General features: G+C 37.4%; 1 protein-coding gene across 1 annotated transcript; it reads right to left on the reverse strand.

Moving 5' to 3' along the window:
- Positions 1 to 613: 613 nt before the first annotated feature.
- Positions 614 to 27,345, reverse strand: mybbp1a (MYB binding protein (P160) 1a). The gene is made up of 27 exons (XM_087807351.1): positions 27,170 to 27,345; positions 24,262 to 24,357; positions 24,100 to 24,183; positions 23,911 to 23,985; positions 22,987 to 23,094; positions 19,305 to 19,495; positions 19,069 to 19,236; positions 18,878 to 18,995; positions 17,807 to 18,096; positions 14,001 to 14,111; positions 13,802 to 13,927; positions 13,525 to 13,728; positions 12,536 to 12,644; positions 12,385 to 12,478; positions 11,835 to 11,992; positions 10,925 to 11,023; positions 10,701 to 10,853; positions 8,865 to 9,038; positions 8,608 to 8,768; positions 8,387 to 8,521; positions 6,975 to 7,065; positions 6,114 to 6,245; positions 5,991 to 6,059; positions 5,818 to 5,931; positions 4,229 to 4,330; positions 4,036 to 4,160; positions 614 to 1,019 (listed from the first exon to the last, which is right to left on the reverse strand). The coding sequence occupies exons 1-27, from the start codon at positions 27,332 to 27,334 to the stop codon at positions 722 to 724; spliced, it is 3,750 nt and encodes a 1,249-aa protein (XP_087663477.1). The 5' UTR covers positions 27,335 to 27,345; the 3' UTR covers positions 614 to 721.
- Positions 27,346 to 27,447: the final 102 nt, after the last annotated feature.

A 27,447-nucleotide genomic window follows, 5' to 3' on the forward strand; every position in this document is an offset into this window, starting at 1 on the left:
AATGTAAATAATGAGGATAAAATAAATATATGTAAATAACAAGGTAAAAATAAATAATAAATCATAAATAAATGTAAATATTGAGGATAAAATGCATAATAAATAAATGTAAATAATGAGGGAAAAATAAGTACATTTATATAACGAGGTTAATAATAAATAATAAATGAATGTTAATATGAGGATAAAATATATAAACGTAAATAACGAGGATAAAATAATTAATAAAAAATGTAAATAATTATAAAATAATTAAAAAAATAAACAATGATAAAATAGATAATGTTTATACGAGGATAAAATAAATAAATGTAAATGATCAAATAAAAAATAAATGTAAATAATGAGGATAAAATAAAAAATCGTAAATATTGAGGATAAAATAAACTAATAATAAAAATGTAAACAATGAGGATTAAATAAATAAATGTAAAATCGAGGATAAAATAAATAAATGTAAATGAGGATAATATAAATAAATAAATGTAAATAATTATTAAATAAATAAATGTAAATAATTAGGATAAAAAAATATATTAGTAAATAACGAGGAAAAAACAAATAAACAATAAATAAATAATAATAAAAAAAAGGTAAATAACTTCTCAAGATGTTCGGCAGGAAATAAGAATTTATTGTTTGAAATGAAAAGTATTTTTATTTCCTCATAAGAAACGATTTCATGAACGACAACTTAAAAAAAAACAAGTTTAAGAAAAGGTCAGTTTTGTCCTCCATCTTTCTTCTGTTTCTTCTTCTTCTTCTTCTTCTCTGCAGGTGTCGTGACCTTCGACGCTGCTCGACCTTCAGCCGCAACTTTTTTCTTCTTCATCTTCTTCTTGGGTTTGTCTGCGTCCGTCGTCTCTGCAGGAGTTTCTGCTGTTTCTGCTGCAGCTTCTGCTTCTGAAGCGTTTCTTCTCTTCCTTTTCTTGCTCTCCGGGAGGAATCCCTTCTTCTTCTTCTTCGTCGTCGTCTCTTCAGCGACGACAGGAGGCTTCGTCTTCTCCACCTTCGGTTTCCTGTCCAGGCGTTTAATCAAGTTATTATTCAACTAGTTATTAAAGGAGTTAATCAAGTTATTATTCAACTAGTTATTAAAGGAGTTAATCAAGTTATTATTCAACTAGTTATTAAAGGAGTTAATCAAGTTATTATTCAACTAGTTATTAAAGGAGTTAATCAAGTTATTATTCAACTAGTTATTAAAGGAGTTATTCTAGTTATTATTCAACTAGTTATTAAAGGAGATAATCAAGTTATTATTCCACTAGTTATTAAAGGAGATAATCAAGTTATTATTCAACTAGTTATTAAAGGAGATAATCAAGTTATTATTCCACTAGTTATTAAAGGAGTTAATCAAGTTATTATTCAACTAGTTATTAAAGGAGATAATCAAGTTATTATTCCACTAGTTATTAAAGGAGTTAATCAAGTTATTATTCAACTAGTTATTAAAGGAGATAATCAAGTTATTATTCCACTAGTTATTAAAGGAGATAATCAAGTTATTATTCAACTAGTTATTAAAGGAGATAATCAAGTTATTATTCCACTAGTTATTAAAGGAGATAATCAAGTTATTATTCAACTAGTTATTAAAGGAGATAATCAAGTTATTATTCAACTAGTTATTAAAGGAGATAATCAAGTTATTATTCAAATAGTTATTAAAGGAGTTAATCAAGTTATTATTCAACTAGTTATTAAAGGAGATAATCAAGTTATTATTCAACTAGTTATTAAAGGAGTTAATCAAGTTATTATTCAACTAGTTATTAAAGGAGATAATCAAGTTATTATTCCACTAGTTATTAAAGGAGATAATCAAGTTATTATTCAACTAGTTATTAAAGGAGATAATCAAGTTATTATTCAACTAGTTATTAAAGGAGTTAATCAAGTTATTATTCAACTAGTTATTAAAGGAGATAATCAAGTTATTATTCCACTAGTTATTAAAGGAGATAATCAAGTTATTATTCAACTAGTTATTAAAGGAGATAATCAAGTTATTATTCAACTAGTTATTAAAGGAGATAATCAAGTTATTATTCAACGAGTTATTAAAGGAGTTAATCAAGTTATTATTCAACTAGTTATTAAAGGAGATAATCAAGTTATTATTCAACTAGTTATTAAAGGAGTTAATCAAGTTATTATTCAACTAGTTATTAAAGGAGATAATCAAGTTATTATTCCACTAGTTATTAAAGGAGATAATCAAGTTATTATTCAACTAGTTATTAAAGGAGATAATCAAGTTATTATTCAACTAGTTATTAAAGGAGTTAATCAAGTTATTATTCAACTAGTTATTAAAGGAGATAATCAAGTTATTATTCCACTAGTTATTAAAGGAGATAATCAAGTTATTATTCAACTAGTTATTAAAGGAGATAATCAAGTTATTATTCAACTAGTTATTAAAGGAGTTAATCAAGTTATTATTCAACTAGTTATTAAAGGAGATAATCAAGTTATTATTCCACTAGTTATTAAAGGAGATAATCAAGTTATTATTCAACTAGTTATTAAAGGAGTTAATCAAGTTATTATTCAACTAGTTATTAAAGGAGTTAATCAAGTTATTATTCAACTAGTTATTAAAGGAGATAATCAAGTTATTATTCCACTAGTTATTAAAGGAGATAATCAAGTTATTATTCAACTAGTTATTAAAGGAGATAATCAAGTTATTATTCAACTAGTTATTAAAGGAGTTAATCAAGTTATTATTCAACTAGTTATTAAAGGAGATAATCAAGTTATTATTCCACTAGTTATTAAAGGAGATAATCAAGTTATTATTCAACTAGTTATTAAAGGAGATAATCAAGTTATTATTCAACTAGTTATTAAAGGAGATAATCAAGTTATTATTCAACTAGTTATTAAAGGAGATAATCAAGTTATTATTCAACTAGTTATTAAATGAGTTAATCAAGTTATTATTCAACTAGTTATTAAAGGAGTTAATCAAGTTATTATTCCACTAGTTATTAAATGAGTTAATCAAGTTATTATTCAACTAGTTATTAAAGGAGTTATTCTAGTTATTATTCAACTAGTTATAAAAGGAGTTAATCAAGTTATTATTCAACTAGTTATTAAAGGAGTTATTCTAGTTATTATTCAACTAGTTATTAAAGTAGTTATTCAAGTTATTATTCAGCTAGTTATTAAAGGAGTTATTCTAGTTATTATTCAACTAGTTATTAAAGTTGTTATTCAAGTTATTATTCAGCTAGTTATTCTAGTTATTATTCAAGTAGTTATTAAAGTAGTTATTCAAGTTATTATTCAACTAGTTATTAAAGTTATTATTCAACTAGTTATTAAAGTAGTTATTTAAGTTATTATTCAAGTAGTTATTAAAGTAGTTATTCAAGTTATTATTCTAGATATTATTCTAGTAGTTATTCTAGTAATAATTCAAGTCATTATTCTAGATATTATTCTAGTAGTTATTCTAGTAATAGTTCTAGTTATTATTCATGACATGTCAATTCAATTACATTATATTTAATGACATACGTTTACTATATTTAAAGGTTATATTTGGTAGTTTATATAAATTAACTCAAATTACAATTAATTATTTATTTTTTTGACAGTTTGAGATTCTAATACAAAATTCATCAAAACGCATCAAATATCCAAACGTCACATGATCGTCTGTGAGTCTCATGATTGGCTGACAGTCCAGCAGCTCTGAGATCTGTTGGTTTGGTCTGAGACTCTATTATAACAACACTGAATTTAAAATGTTTGAATTTAAAAATATTGACTGAATTAATGGAATAAAATATTCAAATTGTAAATTTTAATAATAATAAAAAAAGGTTTTTAATTTAAAATAATTCTTGGAATAGTTAAAAAACAATATATTAATATTTTACACATTAAGTTTGAAATAAATGCTCAATATTAATATTAAAATAAAAATAAAAATGTATTTTTGAATTATTAGAAAAAAATAATGAATAATAAAATAAATGAAATGATATACAATAGGTCAAAGGTCAAACGTACGTGACCCCGAAGCGTCTCATCAAAGCCCAGTAATGATCCTCAAACTTCCCGCTGCTCTTGAAGGCCACGGCGCTGGTCAGATCCTCCAGAACCTTCTGCAGATCCTTCAGGTCCACGGACAGTTTCTACAGACGCAGACTCGTCAACACGCGTCGTCGCCGTGGCAACGAGCGACACCACCGACACCACTGACCTGCTGCTGGACCATCTTGACCAGGTACTGGGCCAGCTCCAGGACCCGGACCAGCTTCTCCTTCACCAGCTTGTTCTCCGTCTCGCCCACTTTTCCCAGAGACTGTCGACGAGAACATCCGTCAGAACCGTCAGGAGCCGATACATTATGACCGGCTTCACTTCAACGCACCGGGGAGGCTCATACCTCTGCCAAGGAGCTTCTTCTACTTTAATTGTGAATGGATTTGGTTCTTGAATCATTTGTACAAACACAAGAGTCGTCATGTGGGACGTGAGCAGCAGCAGTGAACGGCCACTCGAGTGAACAATAGTTAGAGCTTCGATGATCTAATAATAATAATAATAATAAATAATCTTGCGACACAAACCTATGGAAACACATTTAACCACAACTTTGTTTTATCTGAACCTCTCGGGTCATCAACTCGTGATTGACAGGTCATCGACTCGTTGGTCATCGACCCGTTGATTGACGGGTCATCGACTCGTTGGTCATCGACCTGTTGGTTGACGGGTCATCGACTTGTTGATCGACGGGTCATCGACTCGGTGATTGACAGGTCATCAACTCGTGATTGACGGGTCATCGACTCGTGATCGACAGGTCATCGACTCATTGATTGACAGGTCATTGACTCATTGATTGACAGGTCATGGAGTCATTGATTGACAGGTCATGGAGTCATTGATTGACAGGTCCGGGTCATGGACTCGTTGATTGACGGGTCATGGACTCATGATCGACAGGTCATGGACTCGTTGGTTGACGGGTCATCGACCCGTTGATTGACGGGTCATGGACTCGTGATCGACAGGTCATGGACTCATTGATTGACAGGTCATGGAGTCATTGATTGACAGGTCATGGAGTCATTGATTGACAGGTCATGGACTCATTGATAGACAGGTCATGGACTCGTTGGTTGACGGGTCATCGACCCGTTGATTGACGGGTCATCGACTCGTTGGTTGACGGGTCATGGACTTGTTGATTGACAGGTCATGGACTCATTGATTGACAGGTCATGGACTCGTTGGTTGACAGGTCATGGACTCGTTGGTTGACAGGTCATGGACTCGTTGGTTGACAGGTCATGGACTCGTTGGTTGACAGGTCATGGACTCGTTGGTTGACAGGTCATGGACTCGTTGGTTGACAGGTCATGGACTCGTTGGTTGACAGGTCATGGACTCGTTGGTTGACAGGTCATGGACTCGTTGGTTGACAGGTCATGGACTCGTTGATTGACAGGTCATGGACTCGTTGGTTGACAGGTCATGGACTCGTTGATTGACAGGTCATGGACTCGTTGGTTGACAGGTCATGGACTCGTTGGTTGACAGGTCATGGACTCGTTGGTTGACAGGTCATGGACTCGTTGATTGACAGGTCATGGACTCGTTGGTTGACAGGTCATGGACTCGTTGATTGACAGGTCATGGACTCGTTGGTTGACAGGTCATGGACTCGTTGGTTGACAGGTCATGGACTCGTTGATTGACAGGTCATGGACTCGTTGATTGACGGGTCATGGACTCGTTGATTGACAGGTCATGGACTCGTTGATTGACAGGTCATGGACTCACCGCCGTCAGCTGACTCGTCACCTTCTCGCACGTCTGCGTCCAGGCGGCGCCGCTCAGCAGCTGCTGCACGTCACGGCTCTGCAGCGCCCGCAGCACCAGAACACACGCCTGACCCTGAACACAGCAGCACACGTCAGCGCCGGCTCCGGCTCCCCCTCGGACCCGGTCCAGACCTGCTGGTGGTCCCGGACTCCAGACGTGATGCTCTGCACGGTCCAGTCCAGCAGCTTCACGCACAAGACCTGCAGGAGCGACAGGTTAGATCACGGAGGACGACGGAGGACGACGACACTGACCGGGAATCTGACGAACAGGTCGGCGAACATCGCAGTGGTCAGTGGACTCTTCCTGCGGCTCATGAAGGAGGCCAGAGCGTCACGGAAGAGGCTGCAGACACGATCCAGGTCCACCTTCCCCATGAGGCTCAACTGGAGAGAAGAAGATTCAACACAACTTCACATGTCGTCTTGACGGTCATCGTGACGACTGCTGCCTCTAGAGGCCGCAGGTGTAATTGCAACACAAACATGAACAAACACGGAGAATATTATAATTGAAAATAGAAATTATTTTATTTACACACTATTTATTGAAGGAAATAAAATGACTGGTAAAAATATGATTTAAAAGCCGAATAAATAAAATAACGAAAACCACAAGATCCCTACGATGACTGAGGACGAGAGGATACAGCGACTCCAGCAAATGTTTGGACACATTTTGTGAAAAAATGTAATTTAAGTGCATCTTTATTTTCAACTTTATGTTGTATTTATTCATTACAACTGAATTTAAAGTTAAATATCTTATAGAAAACAAGAATCTAAAATAGTCACAAACTTAAATAATCATCAACAATCCTTCTTGCACTAAAGTCTCAAAGGCGGTTCTTCAAACTTCCTGGTGAGCGTCTAGAGAAGACACTCGTCCACTGACCCTCTTCCTGACCCACTTCCTGACCCACTTCCTGACCCTCTTCCTGACCCAGAATCCGCCGCCGCCGGGATCTGAGAGTAAACTTTTAATTAGACTCGAGCGTCGAACACCTACTTGGTAGGAAGGTGTGACTCGCTCTAATTGGACTCGTTAAGGTGTCACGTCTCAGCGGGGGGTCAGAGGCAGAGGTCAAGAGGTCAACTGATGAAAGGTCAACATACGTCGTCGGCCGATTCTTTCTTCTTCTTCTCTTCCTCTGTGGAGTCGCCGGCCGGAGAACCTCGCAGAACCTTCACCACGTAGAGTGACGCACTGCAGACACACCAGTTAGTCGTCGTCGCAACACACACACACACACACACACACACACACACACACACACAGACACAGACACACAGACACAGACACAGACACAGACACACAGACACACAGACACACACACACACAAACACACAAACACACACACACACACACACACAGACACACACACACACAAACACACAAACACACAGACACACACACACACACACACACACACACACACAAACACACAAACACACACACACACACACACACACACACACACACACACACACACAGACACAGACACACACAGACACACACACACACACACAGACCAATATGTTGAAACTTAAAAATCGAACATTATCAAAATGAATGACTTTTGAAAAACTAAAGTTAGATATACCAGTAATTAAAAAACATTGTTTTTTAAAGACTAATAATTCATAAATATTGAATTTACAGAATGTATTTTTGAATGATTGGAATTAGAAAATCAAACTGTGTAAAAAATATTTAAAAATATAAATTGTTATGCTTTAGAAACAACAACGTATCAATAAAAAGATTTAAAGTCTCAACATTTGAATTGTTTAAATTCATTCAATCTTCCATAGCGAAGCAGCAGACGTGAGATTGAAACGATGTGTTGTGGCTCGCCCTGGTGGCGGAACAGGGGAGTTGCACTGTTGCGTCACTGTCTCATGAACATGTTGTTGGATCCTTCAAAACACCTTTGAACTTTAGCCTTGATGTCAGTAAATGTTACTCTTGTCTCACACTCAAGTATTTGCGTCTGTGTGCGTGTGTGTGTGTGTGTGTGTGTGTGCGTGCGTGTGTGTGCGTCCGTGTGCGTGTGTGCGTGCGTGTGTGTGCGTGCGTGCGCGTCCGTGTGTGCGTGCGTGTGTGTGCGTGTACGTGTGTGTGTGTGTGCGTCTGTGTGTGTGTGTACGTGTGTGTGTGTGTGTGTGTGTGTACGTGTACGTGTGTGCGTCTGTGTGTGTGTACGTGTGTGTGTGTGTGTGTACGTGTGTGTGTGTGTGTGCGTGCGTGTGCGTCCGTGCGTGTACGTGTGTGTGCGCGTGTGCGTGCGTGTGTGTGTGTGTGTGTGCGTGTGTGTGCGTGTGTGTGTGTGTGTGCGTGTGTGTGCGTGTGTGTGTGTGTGCGTGTGTGTGTGTGTGCGTGTGTGTGTGCGTGTGTGTGTGCGTGTGTGTGTGTGTGTGCGTGTGTGTGCGTGTGTGTGCGTGTGTGTGTGTGTGCGTGTGTGTGTGTGTGCGTGTGTGTGTGTGTGTGCGTGTGTGTGTGTGTGTGTGCGCGGACACTCGTGCACCTGAAGTAGTAGAGTGCGACCGAAGACTCCGACATCTTCTGAGCCTTCAGCATCAACTTGCTGAGCAGGTCGTGCAGCTCCTGGTGTCGGTCGTCAGCCGTCTTACAGTAAACTCTGGACCTGCACAGTTGATTCCTGCAACACGCGTGTGTTACTTCATCACGTCAATCGAACAACGACGTGTGTGAAGATCAGATCATGATTGACAGGTCCTTCTGCACCTGAAGATGTCGGCAGCTCTGCGCAGGAAGTCCTGCTCCTGCTGGTCGCTCTGGCCAGAACTCATGCCTTCCTCGATGATGGACAACAGAGGCTCCAGCAGACCCAGGACCAGAGGGCTGCCGGCCTGCCGGGCCACAAACACCTCCACGAGGTCCAGCACCTACAAGAGAATCATGTGTTTATTCCAGACCTTCTCACCGGATCAGTCTCATGACACAAAGATGATCACGAGAATCAAAAGTGTTTCTGAAGATACCTTGATCTTAAAGTCTCTGACCAGCGTCTTCTCCTTCCTCAGCTTGGTTTTCTCGTCCTTCTTGGCCTGAATCCTTTTCTTCTGCTCAGTAAAAAGTGCAGCCAAATTCTTGTCCAACTTCATCATGGCCTCGTCGTCCATGTCGTCACTGCTGCTGTCGCCCCCTGCTGTCGGCTGAACACACAACCATGGTGAACATTCATGGTGTCATGGGATCATCTGTGTGCGTCATCTGTGTGCGTCATGGGATCATCTGTGTGCGTCATGGGATCGTCTGTGTGCGTCATGTGATCGTCTGTGTGCGTCATGTGATCATCTGTGTGCGTCACGTGATCATCTGTGTGCGTCACGTGATCATCCGTGTGCATCACATGATCATCCGTGTGCGTCACGTGATCGTCTGTGTGCGTCACGTGATCATCTGTGTGCGTCACGTGATCGTCTCTGTGCGTCACGGGATCGTCTCTGTGCGTCACGTGATCGTCTGTGTGCGTCATGGGATCGTCTGTGTGCGTCACGTGATCGTCTGTGTGCGTCACGTGATCGTCTGTGTGCGTCACGTGATCGTCTGTGTGCGTCACGGGATCGTCTGTGTGCGTCACGTGATCGTCTGTGTGCGTCACGTGATCGTCTGTGTGCGTCACGTGATCGTCTGTGTGCGTCACGGGATCGTCTGTGTGCGTCATGGGATCGTCTGTGTGCGTCATGGGATCGTCTGTGTGCGTCATGTGATCGTCTGTGTGCGTCATGTGATCATCTGTGTGCGTCACGTGATCATCTGTGTGCGTCACGTGATCATCTGTGTGCGTCACGTGATCATCTGTGTGCGTCACGTGATCGTCTGTGTGCGTCACGTGATCGTCTGTGTGCGTCACGTGATCATCTGTGTGCGTCACGTGATCGTCTCTGTGCGTCATGTGATCATCTGTGTGCGTCACGTGATCGTCTCTGGGCGTCATGTGATCGTCTGTGTGCGTCACGGGATCGTCTGTGTGCGTCACGTGATCGTCTGTGTGCGTCACGTGATCGTCTGTGTGCGTCACGTGATCGTCTGTGTGTGTCATGGGATCGTCTGTGTGCGTCATGGGATCGTCTGTGTGCGTCATGGGATCGTCTGTGTGCGTCATGTGATCGTCTGTGTGCGTCATGTGATCATCTGTGTGCGTCACGTGATCATCTGTGTGCGTCACGTGATCATCTGTGTGCGTCACGTGATCATCTGTGTGCGTCATGTGATCGTCTGTGTGCGTCACGTGATCATCTGTGTGCGTCACGTGATCGTCTCTGTGCGTCATGTGATCATCTGTGTGCGTCACGTGATCGTCTCTGTGCGTCATGTGATCATCTGTGTGCATCACGTGATCGTCTGTGTGCATCACGTGATCATCTGTGTGCATCACGTGATCATCTGTGTGCGTCACGTGATCATCTGTGTGCGTCACGTGATCATCTGTGTGCGTCACGTGATCATCTGTGTGCGTCACGTGATCGTCTGTGTGTGTCATGGGATCGTCTGTGTGTGTCATGGGATCGTCTGTGTGCGTCATGGGATCGTCTGTGTGCGTCATGTGATCATCTGTGTGCGTCATGTGATCATCTGTGTGCGTCACGTGATCGTCTGTGTGCGTCACGTGATCGTCTGTGTGTTCAAATATCAAACAGTAATAAAAGTACAACAGGACAAGAAGAAACTTGTTACTTCAACTTCACTTTCTGTTCATTTCAAGTCAAAGGAACTCAGAGCTTCAGCTTCTAAAAGCGTTGGTGAAGGAACTTCTTCCAGCAGAACTTTCTAAAAGTGTGGAGTCAGCGTCACGACGCAGGAAGAAAACTCACCAGAGCGTTCTTTTTCTTCAGGGCCGTCATCATCTGAAGTCGGAAGTCCTGGTCCACGGCCGCCTCCTCCATGTTGTCGTCAGAGTCGTCTTCGTCATCTTCATCTTCATCATCATCATCGTCATCATCGTCGTCATCCTCAGACTTCTCCACCTGGAGGCGACAGGAACAACGAGTTACTCTCAGATCATTTGACATCAACTACATCCAAGTGTGACTCAAACCTCCATCTTTTCTTCTTCGTCCACTTTCTTCTGACTCTCGCTGTCGTCTGTGACCATCACGGCGTTGTCCTCGTCTTCGTCTTTGTCCGGGTGAAGGACCTGCTCAGGACAAGATGATCCATCACACACGGATATTATTCAACCTACACATATCTATCTATCTATACATCGTTGAAGGATCATGAACTTCTTCTCTGTGAACCAGCAGCAGCTGCGCTCAGGTTGTATTTCACGGCGTTGCTCATTAACACGTCGTCACACTGATTTAAAACGATGCCGAGGCAGCAAGATCTTAAAAGCTTTACGTTGGAAACATCTTCCACAGAAGCAGTTGCTCGTTCATCTTGTGAGTCACGTTAGAGTCACTTATCAACTTCTAACGCGACTCTTGAATCAAAGAAACGATTTCAACGATCTGGTGAAGACGACCTCCAACTTTATGACATGATCAGGTGTTTAGAAGACGACCTCCAACTTTATGACATCGATGATCAGGTGTTTAGAAGACGACCTCCAACTTTATGACATCCATGATCAGGTGTTTAGAAGACGACCTCCAACTTTATGACATGATCAGGTGTTTAGAAGACGACCTCCAACTTTATGACATCGATGATCAGGTGTTTAGAAGACGACCTCCAACTTTATGACATCCATGATCAGGTGTTTAGAAGACGACCTCCAACTTTATGACATCAATGATCAGGTGTTTAGAAGACGACCTCCAACTTTATGACATCCATGATCAGGTGTTTAGAAGACGACCTCCAACTTTATGACATCCATGATCAGGTGTTTAGAAGACGACCTCCAACTTTATGACATCAATGATCAGGTGTTTAGAAGACGACCTCCAACTTTATGACATCCATGATCAGGTGTTTAGAAGACCTCCTCTCAGGACACTCACGTCGATGATGGCGGTGAGGGCGGCGGCAGTGACGTGCGGGCAGACGGAGGAGAAGACGGTCCTGCAGACGTGTCGTATGTGTCGACTCTGCTGGGACAGTAGAGACAGCAGGATGTCCACCAGCACCTCCACCCACTCCGGCTCCTCGTCCTCCGGGTCTGTGGAGAACCATTAATGAACACATTAGTTCACCTCATGTTTAATTCATGTTTAATTCATGTTTAATTCATGTTTAATTCATGTTTAATTCATACGACGATGAACAAAAAGATAAACTTAATTAAACTTAAACGACGACAGAGGAGAAAAAGGTTAATTTATATTTGAGGGAAACGATCAGAATGAACCAGTGAGTCATTCGTTTGTCGAGTGAAGTCGAATCAAAATAACGCTGTAGCTTCAGCGCGTGTTGCCATGGAAACGCTCCATTGAAAGACACGAGTTGAGAAGAAGCTTCACTTGAAACGACGCCACACTTGATGTCACGCTCTGGATATTAAAGCCTGGAGGCTCGTGTCGAGGTCCTTGTAATTCATGAGCAAACACAAACCTGTTTTCTTCTTCTTCTTCTTCTTCTTCTTCTCCTGAGCTCGGTCCACGCAGCTCTGCAGGTCCTTCATGATGTCCAGCAGCTCGTCCGGAGCCTTCAGAGAGGACGAGTGAGTAGATCCAACACCTGAGCCGTGACGTCACAAACAAACCTTGAACAGGTGGATCCCGACCAGCAGGAAGAGCTGCTGGAAAGCTGCGGCCTCGGCCATCGGAGTCTTCTTGGACTTCTTCGTCAGGTTGGACACGGACTCGATCATGCTGCAGGTGACATCAACACACCTTCATGTCAGTCAAACGTGGACTGAATCAGAACAGTTTCAGTCTAATGGCCGCTCGCTCTGACAGGAAGCCAACACAAGCTCTGACAGGAAGTCAAAACGAGCTCTGACAGGAAGTCAAAACGAGCTCCGACAGGAAGTCAAAACGAGCTCAGACAGGAAGTCAAAACGAGCTCAGACAGGAAGTCAAAACGAGCTCAGACAGGAAGTCAAAACAAGCTCCGACAGGAAGTCTAAACAAGCTCTGACAGGAAGTCTAAACAAGCTCTGACAGGAAGTCTAAACAAGCTCTGACAGGAAGTCAAAACAAGCTAAGACAGGAAGTCAAAACAAGCTCTGACAGGAAGTCAAAACAAGCTAAGACAGGAAGTCAAAACAAGCTCTGACAGGAAGTCAAAACAAGCTAAGACAGGAAGTCAAAACAAGCTCTGACAGGAAGTCAAAACAAGCTAAGACAGGAAGTCAAAACAAGCTCTGACAGGAAGTCTAAACAAGCTCTGACAGGAAGTCAAAACAAGCTCTGACAGGAAGTCAAAACAAGCTCTGACAGGAAGTCTAAACAAGCTCTGACAGGAAGTCTAAACAAGCTCTGACAGGAAGTCTAAACAAGCTCTGACAGTAGCTTTGTGATATATTTGTATGATACGTTTCTTCTGAAATTAGAAAAACAATTTTAATACAAAATATGATCGATTACTTCATGTAAATAAAAAAATAATAAAAACATGTTTTTATACGTGAAGTTAAACTGAATCACAGTTTCATCGTCTCTCATTTCTAAAGATCAGAACCTCCTCTTGAACATGTTCTTCACAGGTTCACGCTGACGTCGAAGCAGGAGAAGTGAAGACGTTCCTCACCCGTCCCAGGCTTGTCTCTGCTCCGCGCTGAAGGCTTGGCTGCTCTGGGCGTGTCTGGGCTGCTTCAGCAGGAAGTCCATGAACTGGACCAGGAGGTGGATCCACATGGTGCCGTCGGACGTCACGCCGAGAGCTCGCTTGGAGCCGACGACCACCTCGGCGGCGTCGCAGGCCGGCGGCATGTTGTGCATGGACATGAGCAGCCTGAGGACCAGAGTGTTGGAGAACATGAAGCAGGTTCTATGTTCTCAGATGGTTCCTTCAAACGTCATCTCACCCGAAGAAGGCGTTGACCATGAAGAGCCGGGTCTTCTCCTCCAGAGGCGGCGACAGCTTCACTCTGGTCTCGGGGATGTCGTCCGACGTCTTCTTGGTCGAGAAGAAGGCGTGGAACAGAACGAACCTGCAGGAGGTAGAGGAATCTGAGCACAGACTCTGAAGGTCAAGGTTCCTCTGAAGGTCAAGGTTCTTCTGACCTGGCCACTTCCGTGATCAGACTCTCAGGCTTCTTCACGTTATGGTTGTCGATGATGGAGGCGAGTCGAGACACGATCCACTTCCTCAGGCGCGACACGGGAGACTCTTTCCTGAAGAACACAGTGTAGAATATATATTAGTATTATTTATTTATTATTATTGTGTTAGTTCCTGAAGAACACAGTGTAGAATATATATTAGTATTATTTATTTATTATTATTGTGTTAGTTCCTGAAGAACACAGTGTAGAATATATATTAGTATTATTTATTTATTATTATTGTGTTAGTTCCTGAAGAACACAGTGTAGAATATATATTAGTATTATTTATTTATTATTATTGTGTTAGTTCCTGAAGAACACAGTGTAGAATATATATTAGTATTATTTATTTATTATTATTGTGTTAGTTCCTGAGGAACACAGTGTAGAATATATATTAGTATTATTTATTTATTATTATTGTGTTAGTTCCTGAAGAACACAGTGTAGAATATATATTAGTATTATTTATTTATTATTATTGTGTTAGTTCCTGAAGAACACAGTGTAGAATATATATTAGTATTATTTATTTATTATTATTGTGTTAGTTCCTGAAGAACACAGTGTAGAATATATATTAGTATTATTTATTTATTATTATTGTGTTAGTTCCTGAAGAACACAGTGTAGAATATATATTAGTATTATTTATTTATTATTATTGTGTTAGTTCCTGAGGAACACAGTGTAGAATATATATTAGTATTATTTATTTATTATTATTGTGTTAGTTCCTGAAGAACACAGTGTAGAATATATATTAGTATTATTTATTTATTATTATTGTGTTAGTTCCTGAAGAACACAGTGTAGAATATATATTAGTATTATTTATTTATTATTATTGTGTTAGTTCCTGAAGAACACAGTGTAGAATATATATTAGTATTATTTATTTATTATTATTGTGTTAGTTCCTGAAGAACACAGTGTAGAATATATATTATTATTATTTATTTATTATTATTGTGTTAGTTCCTGAAGAACACAGTGTAGAATATATATTATTATTATTTATTTATTATTATTGTGTTAGTTCCTGAAGAACACAGTGTAGAATATATATTAGTATTATTTATTTATTATTATTGTGTTAGTTCCTGAAGAACACAGTGTAGAATATATATTAGTATTATTTATTTATTATTATTGTGTTAGTTCCTGAAGAACACAGTGTAGAATATATATTAGTATATTTATTTATTATTATTGTGTTCCTGAAGAACACAGTGTAGAATATATATTAGTATTATTTATTTATTATTATTGTGTTAGTTCCTGAAGAACACAGTGTAGAATATATATTAGTATTATTCATTTATTATTATTGTGTTAGTTCCTGAAGAACACAGTGTAGAATATATATTATTATTATTTATTTATTATTATTGTGTTAGTTCCTGAAGAACACAGTGTAGAATATATATTAGTATTATTTATTTATTATTATTGTGTTAGTTCCTGAAGAACACAGTGTAGAATATATATTAGTATTATTTATTTATTATTATTGTGTTAGTTCCTGAAGAACACAGTGTAGAATATATATTAGTATTATTTATTTATTATTATTGTATTTAGTTCCTGAAGAACACAGTGTAGAATATATATTATTATTATTATTTCTAGGCTTTCTTGTGTTTATCATTTATATCTTTTGCTCACTGTGTGAGATTATGTTTATTATTTAAAACATGTACAGTAGGTTTTTAATATAATGCGTTTGTTTAATCATTGTTTGTCAAAACATAAATGTATAGAGTAAACATATTTTAAGTCAAAAATAGAATAAATCCTCCATATAACTGAATATACTTTTAAACATGTTGCATTAAATCTGTAACAAAATACTTGAATAAATCGATCTAATATATATTAAATGGCTAAAGAGATACTTTGCTAATGTTGCTCAAATATTAACAAGATGTTTTAAAATGTTTTTTAAAGAAGAATAAAAAGTGATAAATATATATTTTCAGAGAAATGTACTAACATAGACGTCAACATAGCAAGTATGCTAACGACGCTAAGGAAGTAATGCTGGGCTACATGCTAATGTAGCTACAATGCTATGCTAACAAAGTGAATCAAGTTTCATCTCATTCTCTTCTAATACTTGATATAAAACAAACAGTAAAAATGAAAATAAGAAAGTTTCATTAAAGCTAAATGAAGCCGAAGCTAAAGTATTAAACTTAAACTACTGAGCTAAAGAAACAAAGTTAGTTCCAGAAGATGTTTTGATTCATTGATTTTGGACTAAATTGTTTGTATTTTATGATTAATATCATTTTAAAGACAGAATAAGTCGTATATATGTAGATGTTTATATAAATATATATATATGTAGATGTTTATATAAAAATATATATATGTAGATGTTTCTATGATTAATATCATTTTAAAGACAGAATAAGTCGTATATATGTAGATGTTTATATAAATATATATATATGTAGATGTTTCTATGATTAATATCATTTTAAAGACAGAATAAGTCGTATATATGTAGATGTTTATATAAATATATATATATGTAGATGTTTATATAAATATATATACATGTAGATGTTTCTATGATTAATATCATTTTAAAGACAGAATAAGTCGTATATATGTAGATGTTTATATAAATATATATATATGTAGATGTTTATATAAATATATATATATGTAGATGTTTATATAAATATATATATATGTAGATGTTTATATAAATATATATACATGTAGATGTTTCTATGATTAATATCATTTTAAAGACAGAATAAGTCGTATATATGTAGATGTTTATATAAATATATATATATGTAGATGTTTATATAAATATATATATATGTAGATGTTTATATAAATATATATACATGTAGATGTTTCTATGATTAATATCATTTTAAAGACAGAATAAGTCGTATATATGTAGATGTTTATATAAATATATATACATGTAGATGTTTATATAAATATATATATATGTAGATGTTTCTATGATTAATATCATTTTAAAGACAGAATAAGTCGTATATATGTAGATGTTTATATAAATATATATACATGTAGATGTTTCTATGATTAATATCATTTTAAAGACAGAATAAGTCGTATATATGTAGATGTTTATATAAATATATATACATGTAGATGTTTCTATGATTAATATCATTTTGAAGACAGAATAAGTCGTATATATGTAGATGTTTATATAAATATATATACATGTAGATGTTTCTATGATTAATATCATTTTAAAGACAGAATAAGTCGTATATATGTAGATGTTTATATAAATATATATATATGTAGATGTTTATATAAATATATATATATGTAGATGTTTATATAAATATATATATATGTAGATGTTTCTATGATTAATATCATTCTAAAGACAGAATAAGTCGTATATATGTAGATGTTTATATAAATATATATATATGTAGATGTTTCTATGATTAATATCATTCTAAAGACAGAATAAGTCGTATATATGTAGATGTTTATATAAATATATATATATGTAGATGTTTATATAAATATATATATATGTAGATGTTTCTATGATTAATATCATTCTAAAGACAGAATAAGTCGTATATATGTAGATGTTTATATAAATATATATATATGTAGATGTTTCTATGATTAATATCATTTTAAAGACAGAATAAGTCGTATATATGTAGATGTTTATATAAATATATACACATGTAGATGTTTATATAAATATATGTACATGTAGTATTTATACGTTTTCTTACGGCTGCTTGACGTCTTTGCTTCTCTTCTGCTTGTTGCTGCTGAACTCCAGCAGCTGGTGGGTCTGAGGCTCCAGGAACATGTTCCTCAGCCAGACCAGGTAGCTCTGCAGGGCCTGGGGCTTCAGGTGCTGGACCACCCTCCAGACGGGCGGCACCACCGGGCAGCCCTGGTGCACCAGCGAGGAGAAGCCCACCATGACGGCCAGCTGCCGCTCGGGCTCCTCGCAGGCCTCCATGAAGTCACACACCAGCTTCTCCATCTCAGGAGCCATTTTGAATCTTTCTTCCTTCTGCAGCGACACGACTTTATTGACTTTCATAGATTACATTCCTTTATTCAACTCAAAACATTTGTTTTCTCTTAGTCGTTTAACAACATTTTTTACACACATGGTTCTCTTTTAATGAATTAATAACAATAAAAGTAATAATAATAATTCTAAATGTTTCAATTGATAGTCTTTTTAATTCAATATACATGTTGTTATAATGGAGTCTCCAGACTAAACCAACAGAGCTCAGAGCTGCTGATCAAACTTGGTAACAAATTTAAAAATACTGAATTAAAAACAAGTATTTTCTTCTTCCAAATCAATTAATTGTTAATAATAAAAGTAATAATAATAATTATAAATTCAATAATTTATTTTATATATAAACGTCGATATAATAGGCACCAGACTAAACCAACAGAGCTCAGAGCTACGGATCAAACTTGGTAACACATTTAAAAATATTGAATTTATATATATATTGAAGTATTTTTTTTGTTCTGAATTTTTTGTTTATTAATATTTCAGAACAAAAACCTTTCAATAAAAATAGTTATACTATAAAAATGAAGAATGTTTTTGTTGTTTTTTCTATTGAATATAATTACTATAGAATATTCTAACTATATTTTATTTGTGTTAACATCGTGTTTCCAGAATTGTTTATATGTTACAATGTTTTTTTATTAGAAGATCAAAATAAATAAACGAATGATTTCAATGATTACAATAAATATTTAAATCAAACCGTTAACAAAACTCAACCTCCGACACTGACGAGGACATGAAGCCAACAAACCTGAGACGACAGGACGTGATGTCCGTACTGAACCATCACCTCACTGGACAGAACCTCCGTGAGCTGGTCTGCAGACAGAAGAGGCAGAGAAGATCCCAGCAGACGCATGCTCAGGTAGCTGCACACACACACACACACACACAGGTGAGCAAAGGTCACAGGTCAGTTCACCCCCCGACCCCGTGACTGACTGAGAAGGTCCGGGCGAGTCCTTCATCAGGCCGCCGACGATGGCGTTCCTCCAGAAGAGCTGGAAACTGTCCTCCCTGAGCGAGAGCTTGAGAAGGTCCAGGGCCACCGCTGGAAGAACACACTCCTTCTTGGCGAACCTTCCCGCCGTCTTCAGCAGCTCCGTCAACCTGCGACAAGCCACGAGTCGTCATGACGACGACCTTCATCTTGGATCTAACGCCGGAGAAGGTCTCACTTGGGGATGTTCTCCTCGCTGATGATGGTGGACGAGCCCAGCAGCTTCTTCAGCTTCTTGGGCTTGAGCGTGTGAGGGAACCTCTGCAGAGCCACCAGCAGCAGCTGCAGCTGCTCCGGCGTCTGGAAGGCCGAGGCCAGATCCTTCTGGAGGGCCTCCAGCAGGACCTCCTCGAACACCTCCTCCGGGATCTGAACACCAGTGTCTCCGTTAGTCAATCAAACTTTCATACTTTTGTTTCTTTCGCTCAAAAATCAATTTTGTTGAACTTTCTTTAGAAAATTACATTTTTATCTTTTATTTTCAGTCACACGGTCAAGTTTTTTGGCATTTTTTAGAAACGTTTATTTAATATTATTTTAAGAATATTCTTGAACATTCATTTATTATTTAGGATCTGACCTCGTTAAGAAGTGAAGACATCAGTAAACAAGGATCTCACCTCGTTAAGAAGTGAAGACAACAGTAAACAAGGATCTCACCTCGTTAAGAAGTGAAGACAACAGTAAACAAGGATCTCACCTCGTTAAGAAGTGAAGACAACAGTAAACAAGGATCTCACCTCGTTAAGAAGTGAAGACAACAGTAAACAAGGATCTCACCTCGTTAAGAAGTGAAGACAACAGTAAACAAGGATCTCACCTCGTTAAGAAGTGAAGACAACAGTAAACAAGGATCTCACCTCGTTAAGAAGTGAAGACAACAGTAAACAAGGATCTCACCTCGTTAAGAAGTGAAGACAACAGTAAACAAGGATCTCACCTCGTTAAGAAGTGAAGACAACAGTAAACAAGGATCTCACCTCGTTAAGAAGTGAAGACAACAGTAAACAAGGATCTCACCTCGTTAAGAAGTGAAGACAACAGTAAACAAGGATCTCACCTCGTTAAGAAGTGAAGACAACAGTAAACAAGGATCTCACCTCGTTAAGAAGTGAAGACAACAGTAAACAAGGATCTCACTTCGTTAAGAAGTGAAGACAACAGTAAACAAGGATCTCACCTCGTTAAGAAGTGAAGACAACAGTAAACAAGGATCTCACCTCGTTAAGAAGTGAAGACAACAGTAAACAAGGATCTCACCTCGTTAAGAAGTGAAGACAACAGTAAACAAGGATCTCACCTCGTTAAGAAGTGAAGACAACAGTAAACAAGGATCTCACCTCGTTAAGAAGTGAAGACAACAGTAAACAAGGATCTCACCTCGTTAAGAAGTGAAGACAACAGTAAACAAGGATCTCACCTCGTTAAGAAGTGAAGACAACAGTAAACAAGGATCTCACCTCGTTAAGAAGTGAAGACAACAGTAAACAAGGATCTCACCTCGTTAAGAAGTGAAGACAACAGTAAACAAGGATCTCACCTCGTTAAGAAGTGAAGACAACAGTAAACAAGGATCTCACCTCGTTAAGAAGTGAAGACAACAGTAAACAAGGATCTCACCTCGTTAAGAAGTGAAGACAACAGTAAACAAGGATCTCACCTCGTTAAGAAGTGAAGACAACAGTAAACAAGGATCTCACCTCGTTAAGAAGTGAAGACAACAGTAAACAAGGATCTCACCTCGTTAAGAAGTGAAGACAACAGTAAACAAGGATCTCACCTCGTTAAGAAGTGAAGACAACAGTAAACAATGATCTCACCTCGTTAAGAAGTGAAGACAACAGTAAACAAGGATCTCACCTCGTTAAGAAGTGAAGACAACAGTAAACAAGGATCTCACCTCGTTAAGAAGTGAAGACAACAGTAAACAAGGATCTCACCTCGTTAAGAAGTGAAGACAACAGTAAACAAGGATCTCACCTCGTTAAGAAGTGAAGACAACAGTAAACAAGGATCTCACTTCGTTAAGAAGTGAAGACAACAGTAAACAAGGATCTCACCTCGTTAAGAAGTGAAGACAACAGTAAACAAGGATCTCACCTCGTTAAGAAGTGAAGACAACAGTGAACAAGGATCTCACCTCGTTAAGAAGTGAAGACAACAGTAAACAAGGACCTCACCTCGTTAAGAAGTGAAGACAACAGTAAACAAGGATCTCACCTCGTTAAGAAGTGAAGACAACAGTAAACAAGGATCTCACCTCGTTAAGAAGTGAAGACAACAGTAAACAAGGATCTCACCTCGTTAAGAAGTGAAGACAACAGTAAACAAGGATCTCACCTTGTTAAGAAGTGAAGACAACAGTAAACAAGGATCTCACCTCGTTAAGAAGTGAAGACAACAGTAAACAAGGATCTCACTTCGTTAAGAAGTGAAGACAACAGTAAACAAGGATCTCACCTCGTTAAGAAGTGAAGACAACAGTAAACAAGGATCTCACCTCGTTAAGAAGTGAAGACAACAGTAAACAAGGATCTCACCTCGTTAAGAAGTGAAGACAACAGTAAACAAGGATCTCACTTCGTTAAGAAGTGAAGACAACAGTAAACAAGGATCTCACCTCGTTAAGAAGTGAAGACAACAGTAAACAAGGATCTCACCTCGTTAAGAAGTGAAGACAACAGTAAACAAGGATCTCACCTCGTTAAGAAGTGAAGACAACAGTAAACAAGGATCTCACCTCGTTAAGAAGTGAAGACAACAGTAAACAAGGATCTCACTTCGTTAAGAAGTGAAGACAACAGTAAACAAGGATCTCACCTCGTTAAGAAGTGAAGACAACAGTGAACAAGGATCTCACCTCGTTAAGAAGTGAAGACAACAGTAAACAAGGACCTCACCTCGTTAAGAAGTGAAGACAACAGTAAACAAGGATCTCACCTCGTTAAGAAGTGAAGACAACAGTAAACAAGGATCTCACCTCGTTAAGAAGTGAAGACAACAGTAAACAAGGATCTCACCTCGTTAAGAAGTGAAGACAACAGTAAACAAGGATCTCACCTTGTTAAGAAGTGAAGACAACAGTAAACAAGGATCTCACCTCGTTAAGAAGTGAAGACAACAGTAAACAAGGATCTCACTTCGTTAAGAAGTGAAGACAACAGTAAACAAGGATCTCACCTCGTTAAGAAGTGAAGACAACAGTAAACAAGGATCTCACCTCGTTAAGAAGTGAAGACAACAGTAAACAAGGATCTCACCTCGTTAAGAAGTGAAGACAACAGTAAACAAGGATCTCACCTCGTTAAGAAGTGAAGACAACAGTAAACAAGGATCTCACCTCGTTAAGAAGTGAAGACAACAGTAAACAAGGATCTCACCTCGTTAAGAAGTGAAGACAACAGTAAACAAGGATCTCACCTCGTTAAGAAGTGAAGACAACAGTAAACAAGGATCTCACCTTGTTAAGAAGTGAAGACAACAGTAAACAAGGATCTCACCTCGTTAAGAAGTGAAGACAACAGTAAACAAGGATCTCACTTCGTTAAGAAGTGAAGACAACAGTAAACAAGGATCTCACCTCGTTAAGAAGTGAAGACAACAGTAAACAAGGATCTCACCTCGTTAAGAAGTGAAGACAACAGTAAACAAGGATCTCACCTCGTTAAGAAGTGAAGACAACAGTAAACAAGGATCTCACCTCGTTAAGAAGTGAAGACAACAGTAAACAAGGATCTCACCTCGTTAAGAAGTGAAGACAACAGTAAACAAGGATCTCACCTCGTTAAGAAGTGAAGACAACAGTAAACAAGGATCTCACCTCGTTAAGAAGTGAAGACAACAGTAAACAAGGATCTCACCTCGTTAAGAATGTCCGTCATGGTCTTGTTGGGAAGATCCTTCAGATGTTGTCTGTGATCCGTCAGAGTCTGGAGCAGATTAATGCAGCGAAGCACCGTCTGAGGCTCCTGCACACACACATCAACACACACTTATATACACATCAACACACACTTATATACACATCAACACACACTTATATACATATACACATCAACACACACTTATATACATATACACATCAACACACATCAACACACATCAACACACACTTATATACACATCAACACACACTTATATACACATCAACACACACTTATATACTTATACACATCAACACACATCAACACACACTTACACACACATGTACACACACATATATACACATCAACACACACTTATATACACAATGACACACACATGAACACACACATGAAACACACACACACACGAACACAATGACACACACATGAACACACACATGAAACACACACACACACGAACACAATGACACACACATGAAACACATGAACACATGAACACACACATGAAACACACACACACACGAACACAATGACACACACATTAACACACACATGAAACACACACACACACAAACACAATGACACACACATGAACACACACATGAAACACACACACAAACACAATGACACACACATGAAACACACACACACACACAAACACAATGACACACACATGAACACACACACACACACGAACACAATGACACACACATGAACACACACATGAAACACACACACACACAAACACAATGACACACACATGAACACACACACACACAAACACAATGACACACACATGAACACACACATGAAACACACACACACACAAACACAATGACACACACATGAACACACACACAAAAGAACACAATGACACACACACACTGGTCTTCTCCTCACCTGGGCCAGGCGTCCAGACTGCTGCAGAGCCAAGGCCCCAAACAGGCTCCCGAACAAAGCATTCCTGAAGAATTTCTGAGAAACGATGATCAGACGATCAATAGACGATCAATAGACGATCAATAGACGATCAATAGACGATCAATAGACGAAGACAAGGATTCAGAGGTCAAAGTTCAGGGTCGTCACCTTCGCCACTTTATGGACGTCGTGCTTGTCGTTGATTCTGGTCAGAACACTGTCCAGCGTCACGTCTGGGAAGGCGGTCAGAAGCTGAAGAAGGTCGAGAGTTAAAGAGTAAAGGAGAAATAATAACACAATAATAACAATTATAATCACAACAACACACACCTGACCCAGAGCCAGACTGAAGCCTGGTCGCGCCGACTCTCGAGTGTGACCGAGTCCATCCACGAGCCTCTTCAGAGCGTATTCAAACTCATCCTCCTGAGACACACAAACACACTTACGTTACTACACACAAACACACTTACGTTATTAAACACAAACACACTTACGTTACTAAACACAAACACACTTACGTTACTAAACACAAACACACTTACGTTACTAAACACAAACACACTTACGTTACTAAACACAAACACACTTACGTTATTAAACACAAACACACTTACGTTACTAAACACAAACACACTTACGTTATTAAACACAAACACACTTACGTTACTAAACACAAACACACTTCATTATTAAACACAAACACACTTACGTTACTAAACACAAACACACTTACGTTACTAAACACAAACACACTTACGTTATTAAACACAAACACACTTACGTTACTAAACACAAACACACTTACGTTACTAAACACAAACACACTTACGTTATTAAACACAAACACACTTACGTTACTAAACACAAACACACTTACGTTATTAAACACAAACACACTTACGTTATTAAACACAAACACACTTACGTTATTAAACACAAACACACTTACGTTATTAAACACAAACACACTTACGTTATTAAACACAAACAAACTTACGTTATTAAACACAAACAAACTTACGTTATTAAACACAAACACACTTACGTTATTAAACACAAACACACTTACGTTATTAAACACAAACAAACTTACGTTATTAAACACAAACACACTTACGTTATTAAACACAAACACACTTACGTTATTAAACACAAACAAACTTACGTTATTAAACACAAACACACTTACGTTATTAAACACAAACAAACTTACGTTATTAAACACAAACACACTTACGTTATTAAACACAAACACACTTACGTTATTAAACACAAACACACTTACGTTACTAAACACAAACACACTTACGTTATTAAACACAAACACACTTACGTTATTAAACACAAACACACTTACGTTACTAAACACAAACACACTTACGTTATTAAACACAAACACACTTACGTTATTAAACACAAACACACTTACGTTATTAAACACAAACACACTTACGTTACTAAACACAAACACACTTACGTTACTAAACACAAACACACTTACGTTATTAAACACAAACACACTTACGTTATTAAACACAAACACACTTACGTTATTAAACACAAACACACTTACATTATTAAACACAAACACACTTGTTTACATTATTAAACACAAACACACTTATTTACATTATTAAACGCAAACATACTTATTTACATTATTAAACACAAACACACTTGTTTACATTATTAAAGACAAACACCCTTATTTACATTATTAAACACAAACACACTTATTTACATTATTAAACACACTTATAATTATTAGACTTATTTACAATTATGATTTACTATTATTAAACACAAACACACTTGTTTACATTATTAAACACAAACACACTTGTTTACATTATTAAACACAAACACACTTACGTTATTAAACACAAACACACTTATTATTATTAGACTTATTTACATTATTAAACATTCTTTTTAAAACTTTACCATTTTCCCAGAATATTAATCAAATAACGAAACAAGACGTCAGTGTTTGAACTAGACTATAATAATGTTATAATAACTTACAAGTTACTTAAGTTAGGTCAGTTAACACGTTTTAAATGTTTAGTTAACATAAGTTAAGTCAGTTAACAGGTTATAAATGTTTAGTTAACTTAAGTCAAGTCAGTTAACACGTTTTAAATGTTTAGTTAACATAAGTTAAGTCAGTTAACAGGTTATAAATGTTTAGTTAACTTAAGTCAAGTCAGTTAACAGGTTATAAATGTTTAGTTAACTTAAGTCAAGTCAGTTAACATGTTATAAGTGTTTAGTTAACTTAAGTCAAGTCAGTTAACACGTTTTAAATGTTTAGTTAACATAAGTTAAGTCAGTTAACAGGTTATAAATGTTTAGTTAACATAAGTTAAGTCAGTTAACAGGTTATAAATGTTCAGTTAACTTAAGTCAAGTCAGTTAACAGGTTATAAATGTTTAGTTAACATAAGTTAAGTCAGTTAACACGTTATAAATGTTTATTTAACATAAGTTAAGTCAGTTAACATGTTATAAGTGTTTAGTTAACTTAAGTTAAGTCAGTTAACACGTTTTCAACGTTCAGTTAGCTTTAATTAAGTCAGTTAACATGTTATAAGTGTTTAGTTAACTTAAGTTAAGTCAGTTAACACGTTTTAAATGTTTAGTTAACTTAAGTCAAGTCAGTTAACACGTTTTAAATGTTTAGTTTACTTATGTTAAGTCAGTTAACAGGTTATAAATGTTTAGTTGACTCAAGTTAAGTCAGTTAACACGTTATAAATGTTCAGTTAACTTTAGTTAAGTCAGTTAACGTGTTATAAATGTTCAGTTAACTTAAGTTAAGTCAGTTAACATGTTATAAATGTTTAGTTAACTTAAGTCAAGTCAGTTAACACGTTATAAATGTTCAGTTAACTTTAGTTAAGTCAGTTAACGTGTTATAAATGTTCAGTTAACTTAAGTTAAGTCAGTTAACATGTTATAAATGTTTAGTTAACTTAAGTTAAGTCAGTTAACATGTTATAAATGTTTAGTTAACTTAAGTTAAGTCAGTTAACATGTTATAAATGTTTAGTTAACAACTTAAGTTAAGTCAGTTAACACGTTATTAATATTTAAGATAAACTATCGTAAAGGTAAGAAAACAAACACAACAGTCTATACAAAAGAAAGTAACGATGAACCTTCAGATAAAAACAGATTTAAACACAAATAAAGAGGATTTTAAAGACGTTTCTGCTGCAGTTATTTAACGAACCTTGTCGTTTGTCTTCAGATGTTCGATCAAGTTCTCCACCGCCTTCAGTCGAACCTCCTGGTCCGGCTTCACCAGGTCCCAGAAGTAGTCCAGGAAGACCCGGTTCTGTTGAAGAATTCCGCTCGTTTTCACCGCAGGAGCTTCTTCCATGGTGAGATCCACCATCTCTAGTCTGCACTGACCGGAGACACGCTGCCTGCGCCGGAAGCACGTGTTGACACGCCAGCAGTACTTCCGGGTCAAACCCACCTTTTTTGAAATCTTCATTTAAAGTCAGT

The sequence above is a fragment of the Callionymus lyra genome, chromosome 14, assembly GCF_982586985.1.
Source record: "Callionymus lyra chromosome 14, fCalLyr1.hap1.1, whole genome shotgun sequence".
Lineage (NCBI taxonomy): Eukaryota > Metazoa > Chordata > Actinopteri > Syngnathiformes > Callionymidae > Callionymus > Callionymus lyra.